Source organism: Dreissena polymorpha, chromosome 3 (genome assembly GCF_020536995.1).
Source record: "Dreissena polymorpha isolate Duluth1 chromosome 3, UMN_Dpol_1.0, whole genome shotgun sequence".
Lineage (NCBI taxonomy): Eukaryota > Metazoa > Mollusca > Bivalvia > Myida > Dreissenidae > Dreissena > Dreissena polymorpha.
In genome coordinates, this window is record NC_068357.1 from 150,898,997 (window position 1) to 150,912,357 (window position 13,361).

The 13,361-nt window shown below is 35.7% G+C and overlaps 1 protein-coding gene across 12 annotated transcripts in view; it reads left to right on the forward strand.

Moving 5' to 3' along the window:
* LOC127871972 (oxidation resistance protein 1-like) overlaps positions 1-13,361 on the forward strand; it is a 91,734-nt gene that overhangs the window by 1,445 nt on the left and 76,928 nt on the right. For 7 of the 12 annotated variants that reach the window (XR_008045661.1, XM_052415279.1, XM_052415283.1 and 4 more), the window contains exon 2: positions 1,899-2,054. Coding sequence is in view for 7 of the 12 variants with exons in the window: in XM_052415279.1 (XP_052271239.1) it covers positions 1,975-2,054 (80 nt within the window). In the remaining 5 variants the exon portion in view is untranslated. Of the gene's footprint in view, positions 1-1,898; positions 2,055-2,099; positions 2,114-2,158; positions 2,173-2,217; positions 2,232-2,276; positions 2,291-13,003; positions 13,266-13,361 lie in introns of those variants that run through there. The other 5 variants (XM_052415286.1, XM_052415287.1, XM_052415288.1 and 2 more) reach the window with 5 other exon arrangements.

Genomic DNA, 13,361 nt, shown 5'->3' on the forward strand with positions numbered 1-13,361 from the left:
ATTTTCACAGTTAAAAATGGTTGTTTTTTGGCCTGACAGAGATCCAAGTGTGTCCCTAAATAACAATGAAGTGTATTAATCGGTCAATACAACATATAAAACTGCATATCATGCACTTTTGAAAAGCACAATTTATTCCCAAATTGATGTCTTATTATGTCCCCCACTATAGTAGTGGGGGACATATTGTTTTTGTCGTGTCTGTTGGTTGGTCTGTTGGTCTGTTGGTTGGTTGGTTGGTTTGCGCCAACTTTAACATTTGCAATAACTTTTGCAATATTGAAGATAGCAACTTGATATTTGGCATGCATATGTATCTCATGGAGCTGCACATTTTGAGTGGTGAAAGGTCAAGGGTAAGGTCATCCTTCAAGGTCAAAGGTCAAATATATGGGTCAAAATCGCTCATTTAATGTACACTTTTGCAGTATTTCAATATTCAAGATAGCAACTTGATATTTGGCATGCATGTGTATCTCATGGAGCTGCACATTTTGAGTGGTGAAAGGTCAAGGTCAAGGTCATCCTTCAAGGTCAGAGGTCAAAATTATGTGGACAAAATCGCTCATTTTATGAGTACTTTTGCAATATTGAAGATAGCAACTTGATATTTGGCATGCATGTGTATCTCATGGAGCTGCACATTTTGAGTGGTGAAAGGTCAAGGTCATCCTTCAAGGTCAGAGGTCAAATATATGTGGCCCAAATCACTTATTTTATGAATACTATTGCAATATTGAAGATAGCAACTTGATATTTGGCATGCATGTGTATCTCATGGAGCTGCACATTTTGAGTGGTGAAAGGTCAAGGTCATCCTTCAAGGTAAAATATATGGGTCAAAGTTGCTCATGTTATGTCACTTCTGCAATATTGAAGCTAGCAATTTTATATTTGAAATGCATGTGTATCTCATGGAGCTGCACATTTTGAGTGGTGAAGGGTCAAGATCAAGGTCATCCTTCAAGGTCAAACGTCATATAGGGGGACATTGTGTTTCTCAAACACATCTTGTTCCAACTTCACATAATACTGTGTTGTAAGAATTTGACACAATAAAGCTATAACACGTACATATATCACTATATTGACAGTTACACATTCATATGGTTATACATACCGAGTACTTGTTGTTTTACAAACATTATTATTTTAACAAGTGTTCAAACTGTATGATACAAAATGTTGATGATGAGCCACATCTAGGTTGCGAATAATTACTTCCACCTTCTACTTCATTTCTGAATACTGTTTGACTTCTGAGTCTTATTCAAAGTTTATATAGAAAGGGCCGCAGGATACCAGTATGTTGAAAATGCTAAAGGCTAAAGGAAATTATTTTAACAGCAGGAATTATTAGTTAATTTCTTGAAAACCAGAGTATTGGAACAGGTTACACTCAGCTCAAATTTGATTACTGAATTTAGCCTTAACATCAGCATCACTCACACCCTAAGATGTTTTTTCAAAGGTATTTAAAAAAAGAACAAGGGATTAAACATCTTGATAAATAAAAGGTTTTTAATATGCATTTCCTGTAGGTATTTAATTTAAAGTGAAGATTTTGTTATACACGCACCTTTATATTTGTTATTTTATGATAATAAAGTTGGTGTTTAAAGATAAATTGATTCGCGTTCTGAGAAAACTGGCATAATGCATGTGCAAAGAGTTGTCCCAGATTAGCCTGTGCAGTCCACACAGGCTAATCAGGGATGACACTTTCCACGTTATGACATTTTTCATTTAAATGAAGTCTCTTCTTAGCAAAAATCCAATTGAGGTGGAAAGTTTCATACCTGATTAGCCTGTGCGGACTGCATGGCTAATCTGGGACGACACTTTATGCATATGCATTATGCCCAGTTTTTTCAGAACGTGACTGAATTCTTTTCCAGATTATGATGTGATAGAAAATTATGAAAAGATATAGTGAAGCAGCATTATTCCGGAGCTCTGAACAAACTATGCGCCATGGCTGTCTCGGACCCCAATAAGAAAGGCTCATGGTCTGCCAGAACTCTGGAAAAACTGGGCCTAACAACATGGACTAGGTAAGTAGGCACACAACCCTTGTATCATATCAGTGGTTGGGCCTAACAACATGGACTAGGTAAGTAGGCACACAATCCTTGTATCATATCAGTGGTTGGGCCTAACAACATGGACTAGGTAAGTAGGCACAATTTCCTTGTATCATATCAGTGGTTGGGCCTAACAACATGGACTAGGTAAGTAGGCACACAATCCTTGTATCATATCAGTGGTTGGGCCTAACAACATGGACTAGGTAAGTAGGCACACAATCCTTGTATCATATCAGTGGTCAATCTGTTCTAGTCTCATAGACGAGGTGATTAGGCTTGGTGAAGATCTGTGATGTATAAATTGGGTTATTGTATCATTATATGTATATGTGAACCATTATTATCGGTATATATATGTTTTTAGACTGTACAAGATTTATGAAGTGTGTTGACTGATGAATATCAGACTGGGATTTTACTGCTTTAAAAACAAGCCCTCAAACAGATCCTACCATAAAGTATAGGACCCATTCCAAAGTGTTTTCGTCCTCTACACAGGGCTTCCGCTGTCGTTCGCCAAATTCGCCGTTGGCGATAATTTCGCAAATTCGGCGAATAAAATTCTCGGTTGGCGAAAATGCTCGGCGAAACGTTTTTAAAATTCGCGAATAAAATTTTTGGTTGGCGAAAATGCTCGGCGAAACGTTTTTTGCCTGTCAAGTACCATCCCAGATAGTAAACTCTTTAAACCGTTGACTGTGCGTCAATACATCATCGTGTTATTAATCAGAAAATTTGATACGCAGTCTGCAGCAACACCGGTCAGAACCGGTCATCGAAACAAAGGAAACTTGCTGGTGCATTGTGTACTGGCAGTGACGTCACCATCTATGTATAGAACGCTTGCTGGTGTGAAAACAAAAGGTGTTATCGAACATTATGTCAATACCACGGGCCTGGCAAAAGCATTTAACAAAAAACTATTTCTTCACAAAAACACATGAAATCTTGTTTCAACAGGAATTTGAGAGCATTTCTGTTTAATAGTTTCATTATTATACTATTTTGGGAAAGGTAAAGTTTGATTAAGAAACCAACAATTTCGGAAATAAAAAGTATACCATTCACTCGTTGTAATATATTTCGGATATGTTAAAAATTCGGACATTTTAAGATGCGGACATTTATGTGTTGGTTTCTAGTTGATAGTTTGTAAAACTATATTTGATCATATTTCAGGCAACTAAAATGGATGGTGGCAATTAGCTGGGCCTTTCTGTCAAGAAATATGCGTGCAAAAACATTCATTTATTTGAGCCTAGAAATAATCCACCATTTACAGAAAATGTTTTAACAACAGCAGCTGTCAAAGCTGATGTATATCATATCCAAATGACCAAATATAGCTGTTTAACAATATGAAGTGAGAGGCTTTGAAAATAAAGCATCTTTAGTCTTGATCAACTGTTATGTTTTGCAAAGATTGAAATATGTGCTCATGAATGAATATCTTTAATATAATGAAAATGTGCTTATTTTGTAAACAATGTGAACTGAACATGTGCTTATGATGTATGTATAAACTGATATTCTGTTATGTAGAATAAAAGTATGATTATTACATTGATGTATGTATATCTAGATGTATGCATATCTATAAATGTTTTTTGTTATAAACTTATATTCTGTTATGTACAATATTTTAAAAGGATGATTATAGTAATAAATATATTTAAGCTTCATATTGTACTTATTTGTGTTCTTATACCCCTAGACTTTCACGAGGCGGTCCCAAATGCTTGGCTAAAACTTTGGCTACAGTTTTCTAAAATTTGGCTACAAAAAAATCCAATTGGCTAAAATGTTGGCTAAAGAAATTTTTGAGCCAGGGGAAGCCCTGCTACAGTACCGGTTTCACCGGAGGGAACTTATGGTTTGCGCTCTGTGCGTCTGTCTGTGAGTCTGTCTGTCACACTTTTCTGGATCCTGTGATAACATTAAAAGTTCTTCATATTTTTTCATGAAACTTGAAACAATTTGGTCAGATGGCAATATGGAGATTATGCACGTCATTTCATTTTGTTCCTATGTCAAAAATTCTGGTCCCTATGGCAACAAATAAACAAGAAATATTGCTGAAAATGGTGGTAGGGGACTTTCATTGCTTGGCAATAGTCTTGTTCTCCCTGTTATTTTATGGAATTCTATGAATTTCATATTTAATATTATTGTACTAATTTGTTATAAATGGTGTTGTAATCTTTGAAATGTCAAAATATTTTGCAAATGTTATTCAATGCCGATCATGTTTGTATGATCATTTTTTAGTAAGTAGATTATGTTATCTGTAAGCAGTTGATTAACAGTGCAAGTGCCTGTCATGAATTGTCACCACATGATCATGTGACGGTTACAAACCACTTACCACTGCCCACATTATACCCTCCTCTCACCCCCCATCCCCTAACCACCCACCCCCCCAAGGGGGGGGCGAAAAACTAGAAAGAACCCCACCCCACAGGAGAACCCCCCGCGCACGCCCCCCGACCGCCCCCCCACCCCCCAAGACCCCCCCAATGGGGGGGGAAAACAGCGGAGAATAGGACCACACCCCACACAGAGACCCCCCGACGCCCCCCACCCCACCCCCCACCCCCCCCCCCCAAGGTGGAGGTGGGGGCAAACATCTAAAAAGACCCCACCCCCCATTAGACCCCCCTCGCAGGCCCCAGCCACCCCCGATTTTTTTTTTTAAAAACATCTTATTAATTACCACACCCCACATTATACCCCCCTCTCACTCCCCCATACCCCCCACCCCCCATTTTTTATACTTTTTTTAAACATATAACAAATTACCACACCCCACATTATACCCCCCTCGCACGCCCCTACCCCCCCTACCCCCCTACCCCCCCCCCCCCAAAAAAAAAAAAAAAAATATTTTTTTTGTGTCTTTTTTTATTTTTGAAAGATCGTCTAATAAATTATTGCATATGAACAATTTCCCCATGATGGCTTACATTATACTGTCAAGCACTTGAATAGTCGCGCGCGCTGTCCTCTGACAGCTCTTGTTAGGTCACAAGGTCAAAGGTCAAGGTCACAGTGACTCAAAATAGTAAAATGGTTACCGGATGATAACTCAAGAATGCTTATGCCTAGGATCATGAAACTTCATAGGTACATTGATCATGACTGGCAGATGACCCCTATTGATTTTCAGGTCACTAGGTCAAAGGTCAAGGTCACAGTGACTCGAAAGAGTAAAATGGTTTCCGGATGATATCTTACATTAGGTCAAAGGTCAAGGTCACAGTGACAAAAAACGTATTCACACAATGGCTGCCACTACAACTGACAGCCCATATTGGGGGCATGCATGTTTTACAAACAGCCCTTGTTGGATAAAAATTTGTAGCACAGAGGACATGTTGATCAGTTGATTTCGGTTAAAAGTTTCGTTGTTCTTTTTAACCAGGTTTTCCGAAGGAAAAAACTGGTTATTAGATTGGCAAATGCGGGCGGGCTGGCTGGCGGGCTGGCGGGCGGGCAGAACAAGCTTGTCCGGGCCATAACTATGTCGTTCATTGTCATATTTTAAAATCATTTGACACATTTGTTCACCATCATTGGACGGTGTGTCGCGCGAAATAATTACGTCGATATCTCCAAGGTCAAGGTCACATTTTGAGTTCAAAGTCAAAATTGGCAATAAATGAGCTTGTCTGGGCCATAACTATGTCATTCATTGTGAGATTTTACAATTATTTGGCACATTTGTTCACCATCATGGGACGGTGTGTCGCACGAAAGAATCACGTCAATATCTCCAATGTCAAGGTCACCACAACTTAAAATAGATTTATTTTGAAACAAACTTACAAAGGGGGTTAATTTTGTTTGTTCATTTCAAAAGTTCAGTTTGAGTTGTCTCCCTTAATCAGATTTTTTTTCACAATGAAAACCTGGTTTTGTGACAATTTTGTCCCTTGTTAACTTTTAATTAGCCGATAATTGTCATAAATGTGTGCTTGAAATAGTATGAGCTACAAATAATAAATTATAAATTAAGAATCTCCTTTCCAGTAATAAAAGGTGATATTCGCATGTGCGGAAACAAAAAGATCAAACGGTCGCACATTGCTTTTAACCCGATAACCTGATAATCTGTCGCTAATTAATTGCAATTTGCAAACTGGCTGTCAAAATGTTTATCCATACATGCCAGAATTTTTCAGGTCCAAATCGGGACTTTCCTTAAAAATTGTCGGGACATTTGACCAAAAAGCGTGACACCTAAAACGATCAATCATTTCACCTTTTCTTTAGTCAGTAATCAGTATATTACTTACAAAAACTCTTAATTTCTGCCCAATATTGATGATAAATGTGTGTTCAGAATTTCGTGAACGCATACGTTTTCCATTTTCCAGAAGTAAACAACTCCATGAACTGAAATGTGGGGTGTCCCCGTTTGCCTCGACTTGACATCCAATTGGTGCAGGGATATCCCCTTGAACCTATGTGAATCGTGTGACACGATGTGAGCGCATCGAGCAATTTTCTTATTCAACCAATCGTAAATTAACTCTAAATTTAGATTGATGCAATATGTACAAACTATTTTCTGAAAATCCGTTGAAAACGAAAGGTAATTTGTGAGAAACATCAATGTGTATTGGACAGCATTCAATTTGTTTGATGTACAAAATCGGTGTTTTGACAGGTTTTATAACTTTGGGTTGTATAATACACAGGATAATATTATTGTTGTACTTGATTGGGCCAGGAAATACAAGCGCAGGCGGCGTTTAGTTCTGTACGATACATCTTTGGATAGCAATTAGCGACTTCTATCATAAAAACACCATGGTGTGAATGCTGATTAAATAAAAAAGTTGCCAATAAATCGCTGCTAAGGTGTCAAAAACAACACTGGTGCACTCGAGAAGTAGAAGTTGTAAATTGGGGGCAATAAAGGGATAAGCAAGGTAAGTTATAGCCAGAAAGAGCTTGAAAAGCGAATTTTATTGGGACCTTACATCGTTATTAACGAATGTCGGGACCAATTGTCTCATATGGGGATGCCAGGAGAAACGCGGTTACCGCTTAAGAAGGGTGCATTATATAGTGTTTATCGACGGTCGCAGCACAGACGGGATACGGGGTGACCGGCGATGAGGGGTGACCGGAAGTAGGGTTGGACTGTACGCTACAAATCTAATAAACATGGCTGCTTCTTGTTGATTGGAGAAAATTTATGTCGTCATCCCCTTATAAGATAAATGATACTCCTATCAACAGGAAATTCATGTTTTTAAGGTCAATGTCTCTTTAATTTTTAAATGGAAGTGTCATGTTATAGAAGTTTTCCATAACTTGCATAAGAGTTTGAACATTAATTTACATGTATTACAGACTTGGGCTAAACACTGACCTTCAAATGAATGGTTTATGACAAAATTATCATAAATGTAACCGTAGTATTTTCTGCTGTAAATGACATTTTCAGATCTGCTCGAGATTAAATATTTCGTCCCAGAAGGCCTTTATATTGTTGTGATTTGGTATGTCTGTAAAAGTTCGCAAAAACCTGTACATTTCAGCTCTATCCCATTCTCGCAAACAATGTGTAAAACAAACACTGGTGATGAAAACCAATCATAACACAAAAAAAAACTATAACTTATTTGAATTTGTGTTGATCCTTGGATTAATGAAGGTAAAATTAAAGTGCATAGGAAAACTTTTTAGGGTATTTTTATTGTTGCGATCGAATATGTAAAAAGTTAATTTCACATTTGAAAAATAGAAAACCGTAATGGATAGTACTGTGTTCTAGTAGCTGTTACAACTGTTACAATGTATGTACAGTTTGTAACTGCATTAGTTGCTTTGAATCAGTAGTATCAAGCTTGTATTTTGAACATGTATATTGTGTATTAGACTAAAAATAGTGTTTGTGTTCTGATTGGTCATTTTGATTTGATTTACTGATTATATTGACAATATAAAAGAAAATGTTTCTTAGAAAGCCTGTTATTGTGTACAGGTAATGGTATTTATTAGTCCCCTACCGGTTTCACCGGAGGGGACTTATGGTATGGTTTGCGCTCTGTGTGTCTGTGTGTCTGTGAGTCTGTCAGTCTGTCACACTTTTCTGGATCCTGCGCTAACTTTAAAAGTTCTTCATATTTTTTCATGAAACTTGAAACATGAACAGATGGCAATATGGAGATTATGCACGTCATTTCATTTTGTTCCTACGGCAAGAATTCTGGTTGCTATGGCAACAAATAGACTAGACATATTGCTGAAAATGGTGGAGTTTCACTGGTAGGGGACTTTTATTGCTTGGCAATAGTCTTGTTCTCTCTGTTATTTTATGGTATTTTATGAATTGCATATTTAGTATTATTGTACTAATTTGTTATAAATGGTGTTGTAATCTTTGAAATATCAAAATATTTTGCAAATGATATTCAATGCTGATCATTTTTGCGTGATCCTTTTTTAGTACATAGAATACGGGTATGTTATCTGTAAGCAGTTGATTAACCAGACAAGTGCCTGTCATGAATTGTCACCGCATGATCATGTGACGGTTACAAACCACTGAATATCATGCACCAACATCATATCAGTGTATCAAGATCAAGATACTGAATGTACCGGCCAGGGGGAGGGGGGTGTGAATGGATTGGACAGCACTTTTTTTCAAAGAAAAAATGCTTGCTCACCTTTGATGTTGATGGTTAGGACAATATGAACGGCATGAGCTATTTTATTCACAATATCCATTGAAATATTTCAAATCGGGTAAATATTTTGAGTTTGGATTGAAATATTGTACTGAACTTGTGTGTGTAGCATGGGACTCTTTTTGAGGCCAGTTGTGCTAAGATCATGGTCACTGTCACTAAACAGCGGTTCCTTCACAATAACTTGAGTTTTGTGATGTAGCACCAAACATTGTTAACATGAAATTTATTTTTGTATGTTGCACCCCCTTGAGATTCTGTACGTTGGTTGGTAACATGATGGCCTTCCTACGGATCGCATTTTTGACCTGTTGGATTAAGGTAAAGGTAACTGTTCTTTAAACAGGGAAGAATTCTTCTGCTCAATAGTTTGAGCTAATATTTGTGTGTAGGTAGCTAATATGCAGACTATTATTCAAATAAATAGCTTAAATGTTGAAAACCTGGTTTCGTTGAGCAGCCATGTTTCTTGTTCAAGCATTTTGTCACATAAGAGTAATACGCTTTGCCAATTGACTGCTACTTAAGTATAATGTATAAATGCATTACACTTACAGAATAGGAAAACACCTATTTATGAAAATAAATTATCTCAACCTAAAACTGTGGCATTTTCCTTTAAATCCCTAAAGAAATTCTTGTTAGCTTTTCATTAATTTTTAGTCTGTTACGTAAGCGATGTGTAACTTATATTCATTTTTGTGTTAAAATCTTTAAAAAAGGCATATCTTTTAGTGTAGGGCTATTCATTCTTATTAAGACTGGATGGAAATTCAGGGTATTTTGACAAAATTTGGGTCACTAAAATAAAAACATAAATTGTCTTTCACTTTTTTAAATTTTGTATAGAAACAATAATCAAACAATTTATGACATATGTGTCCTTGATGGCAAATTGCTTACAGCTCGTATTTCAAAATACATTATTCATTACATTTGGAATGAGGAAGTTTCATATTAACTGCCCCGTTTAAAAATTATTACTTCGTTGTACATGTATTCAGGTGTGAGAAGCTATGTCTTTTGTGCAAATTTACCCTTTGCATGCTGGGAAATTTGTTGTCTGCAAAAATGTCGTCTGCTAAATTTCTAAAATTAGCATTTTCTTTGATTTTTTTCAAAGAATACTATCAGAATAGCAAATAGTTTGGATCCTGATGAGACGCCATGTTCTGTGGCGTCTCATCTGGATCCAAACTGTTTGCAAAGGCCTATAAAATTCGGTTCCAGCGCTGAAAGGGTTAACTTTATTTTTACGACAGTTTTTGCCAGAAAAGTTGAACACCATGGTCAGCTTTGTATCACTACTGTAGGCAAGATTTGATGTGACATCTTTAGAGGTCGACTTGTCTCTTTGGACAATTTGTCCATTAACAACTGGTGTTTAACCTTAGAGTACATAGTAAACTTGAAGTAAATTTGTCAAAATGTCATATAAATTATTTATGTAATTTTGAACTTCATTTGCCTCAGAGTGTGTTTATAAAAACAAATTGTTTGTTAGTCAGCAAATTTATAACTGGTTAATAAACTCTTTTCCTGTCTTTTTCCACCCTTTAAAGGTACTTGTTCACAGTTTGTCAAAATGACATTTTGTTGGTAACAGATTTTGAAAATAAATGATACAATAATTTGGAGATTTCTGTTGTTTAAATTCTGTTTTGTGACATTGCTTATATAAACTATAATATAACATGAGCTTAGTAGCAGTATTAGATGGTCAATAGGTCAAAGTGCTCTTTAAAGGTCAGTGGTTTGAGCCCAGGGGCCGTCCAGGTTTCTTTCTTCAATTTTATTCTTGTTTGATTACATTGGATCTGATGCTTACATTTATCAATTTAGAGCATTTTATCACACACTTAAAAACAGACCAAAATCTGTGAACAAGTCCCTTTAAAAGTTCGATCGTCTTTCATATGATAACAGTATGTTTATTGAGAATTTAGAACTTTTTTGCTGATAATAATTACAAAAAACAAAATCATAGCTTTAATGAATGAATACCAAGAGTGTCAATTGATTTAAATTGTACCTTATGATCCTGTTGTTTACACATAGAGCAGTAGTAAGGTTGCGAGCTTAGGACGACAGGAATGTTAGAAAACAAACTCAATGAATTTAGAGATTACTGTTTTGTTCCTTGTGTTTCCTGATCAGGGTATAAGGCATTGACCTTGTTATTTAAGATATATAGAGAAAAACAGGTTACTGCCCTATCAATGTGGAATGATATCAGTTAAGGCTTATAATAAAAGGATGGCAAAGTTTGCTCACCTTACATATTACAAAAACGATAGGGCAATAACCTGTTTTTCTGTTTATCATCTCTTCCCATTTTTAAATAAATAAATAATTATAATCGCTATGTTGCTGGATTTTAGCAGGAATGAATGATTTGTGAAATGTTTGACGTGCTAATCTATACATCATAAGCACTTGCTCTTAATTATTTGTAAATATTTTTGTTGTTTCTTTTTATGCCCCCGATGGAGGGCATATAGTGATCAGACTGTCCATCCGTCTATCCGTCACACTTTACGTTTAGGTTTCGAAAAATGCTCATAACTTCTATGTCGCTTCAGATAGCAATTTCATATTTGGCATGCATGTGTATATGGACAAGGCCTTTCCATACGCACACAAATTTTGACCCCTGTGACCTTGACCTTGAACTTAGGGTCCGCGTTTAGGTTTCGAAATCTGCGTTTAGGTTTCGAGAAAAGCTCATATCTTCTATCATGCGTTTAAAGGGGGCATAAGTCATCCTATGGTGACAGCTCTATGTTTTGGTCTTAAATATATTACATCTTGGCATCAAATAATTGTTTGTTTTGTTGAATCTAATTCTATTTAGGCCAGAATTTTTTAATAAAATGATTTTCGGACCTGCCGACTCTAATTTTTGACGAAACCAAAAAAGAAAAAAATTGAAAATTGAATCTCTGTTTTTTTCGGATGCCAAAAGGTGGCTTTTAAACACGAAATGGGTGCCGGGTTTAAGAAAAAGTTCAATTGTGCTGGAATTTACCAAAAGCTACGCCATAAATGTTTGTTTAAGAACGCTACAACGCTTTCACCAGCAAAGTCTGCTAACTCCATTCTATACATAGATGGTGACGTCACTACGTTATTGTCAATAAGACCGGTGTGTACACAATGCTGCTAACTCAATAATTATGCAACCGTCAAATAAAATCCTGAACAGAATCGATTTGTAAGTAAATATTTTAGTATTTCTTTACAATTTTATCAAATTGATAGTATTAAAATGACTAAATATTATTATGAAAGCAATACGAAAAGAACGATTTAAATTCAACAGCCGTGAAAAGGTTCCCGAAATGCGAAACCCATTTACGCCTATCAACTTTAAATCTTCAATATTTGACACACAAATACGGTCATATTTTAAAGAAAAAAATTGTATGTGTTGTTTAATGCAGTTGTAAAGAAGAATTTGTGCATATAATACGTGTTTTTTCGTTATTTTCAATGGGTACGAAACTTCGGTTTTGTTACGGACTAGTTCGTACCAAATGTTCAAAAATCGCAAAATCAACAGTTTTTAAAACGATTTCAAACCATGAATGTCCAAATTAAATAAATTAATCTGAAGGAATCTGAATCGACATGCGGTGTGGATGCTTGATACTGTAGTACTGTTTGAAATGACAGCGCTCATTTTCCTACACAATATGAAAACAGCCGTGTATTTTCTACTTTATTCGCAAAATCAAATGCCTTGGTAAGATTTACTGTAACATAGTTAAACATGACATATAAGGCTACCACAAAGTTAAGAAAGGGCAACTAGATTTTGTAGCTGGTAGACCTGTAGTAACACTCAAGCATATACATCCACATACATCATTGTAGATTTTTATTTTCGTAGCAATCAGTGTGTTGGAAATGGTAGTGAGAGGAATACACACTATAAACATTTGTAAGAATCATTTAAAATTACTATCTTTGATTTACATAAATCAATAGGGTCCTTTAAAAGATTAAAAAAATCTTAAATCTTGTCAACAGTGTAGGTTTAAGATTTGATCAGTCTTTCACCTTAAGAGCTCTGAGGTCACATGCACATGATTAGCTGGTATTTGTTGATAAACATTTTTAATCATGATGTCATGTCCTACTTATTGCCATTTACATCTCATATATAACCAATGTGCTCAGTATTTGCCTGTTCATTGAGGAACAAACTCAATTAACTTATTTTATTTATCATTAAATGGCCCATTGCATGGAAACTTATTTTATCCTTTAATGGAATGCTTGCAAGGATTTTTTTTTCTTATAAAGTCAATTCTGTAATGTGTAATTTTAAAATTATTTTGGCTATGGACAATACATCTGGGACTCTACATTGATAAAGAGACAGTTCATAATTGTGGAATTACTAATCCCTTGAAGTTATAACATACACAGTTTGGATAAAGAAAATGGCTAAAATAAAACTATTTAAAAGGTAAATTTAATTGTACATTATTATTATTATAAAATATTTTTATGGTAATATATAACTATTATTGGATTGTGATAAAGATATTCTGAAAAGTTTATG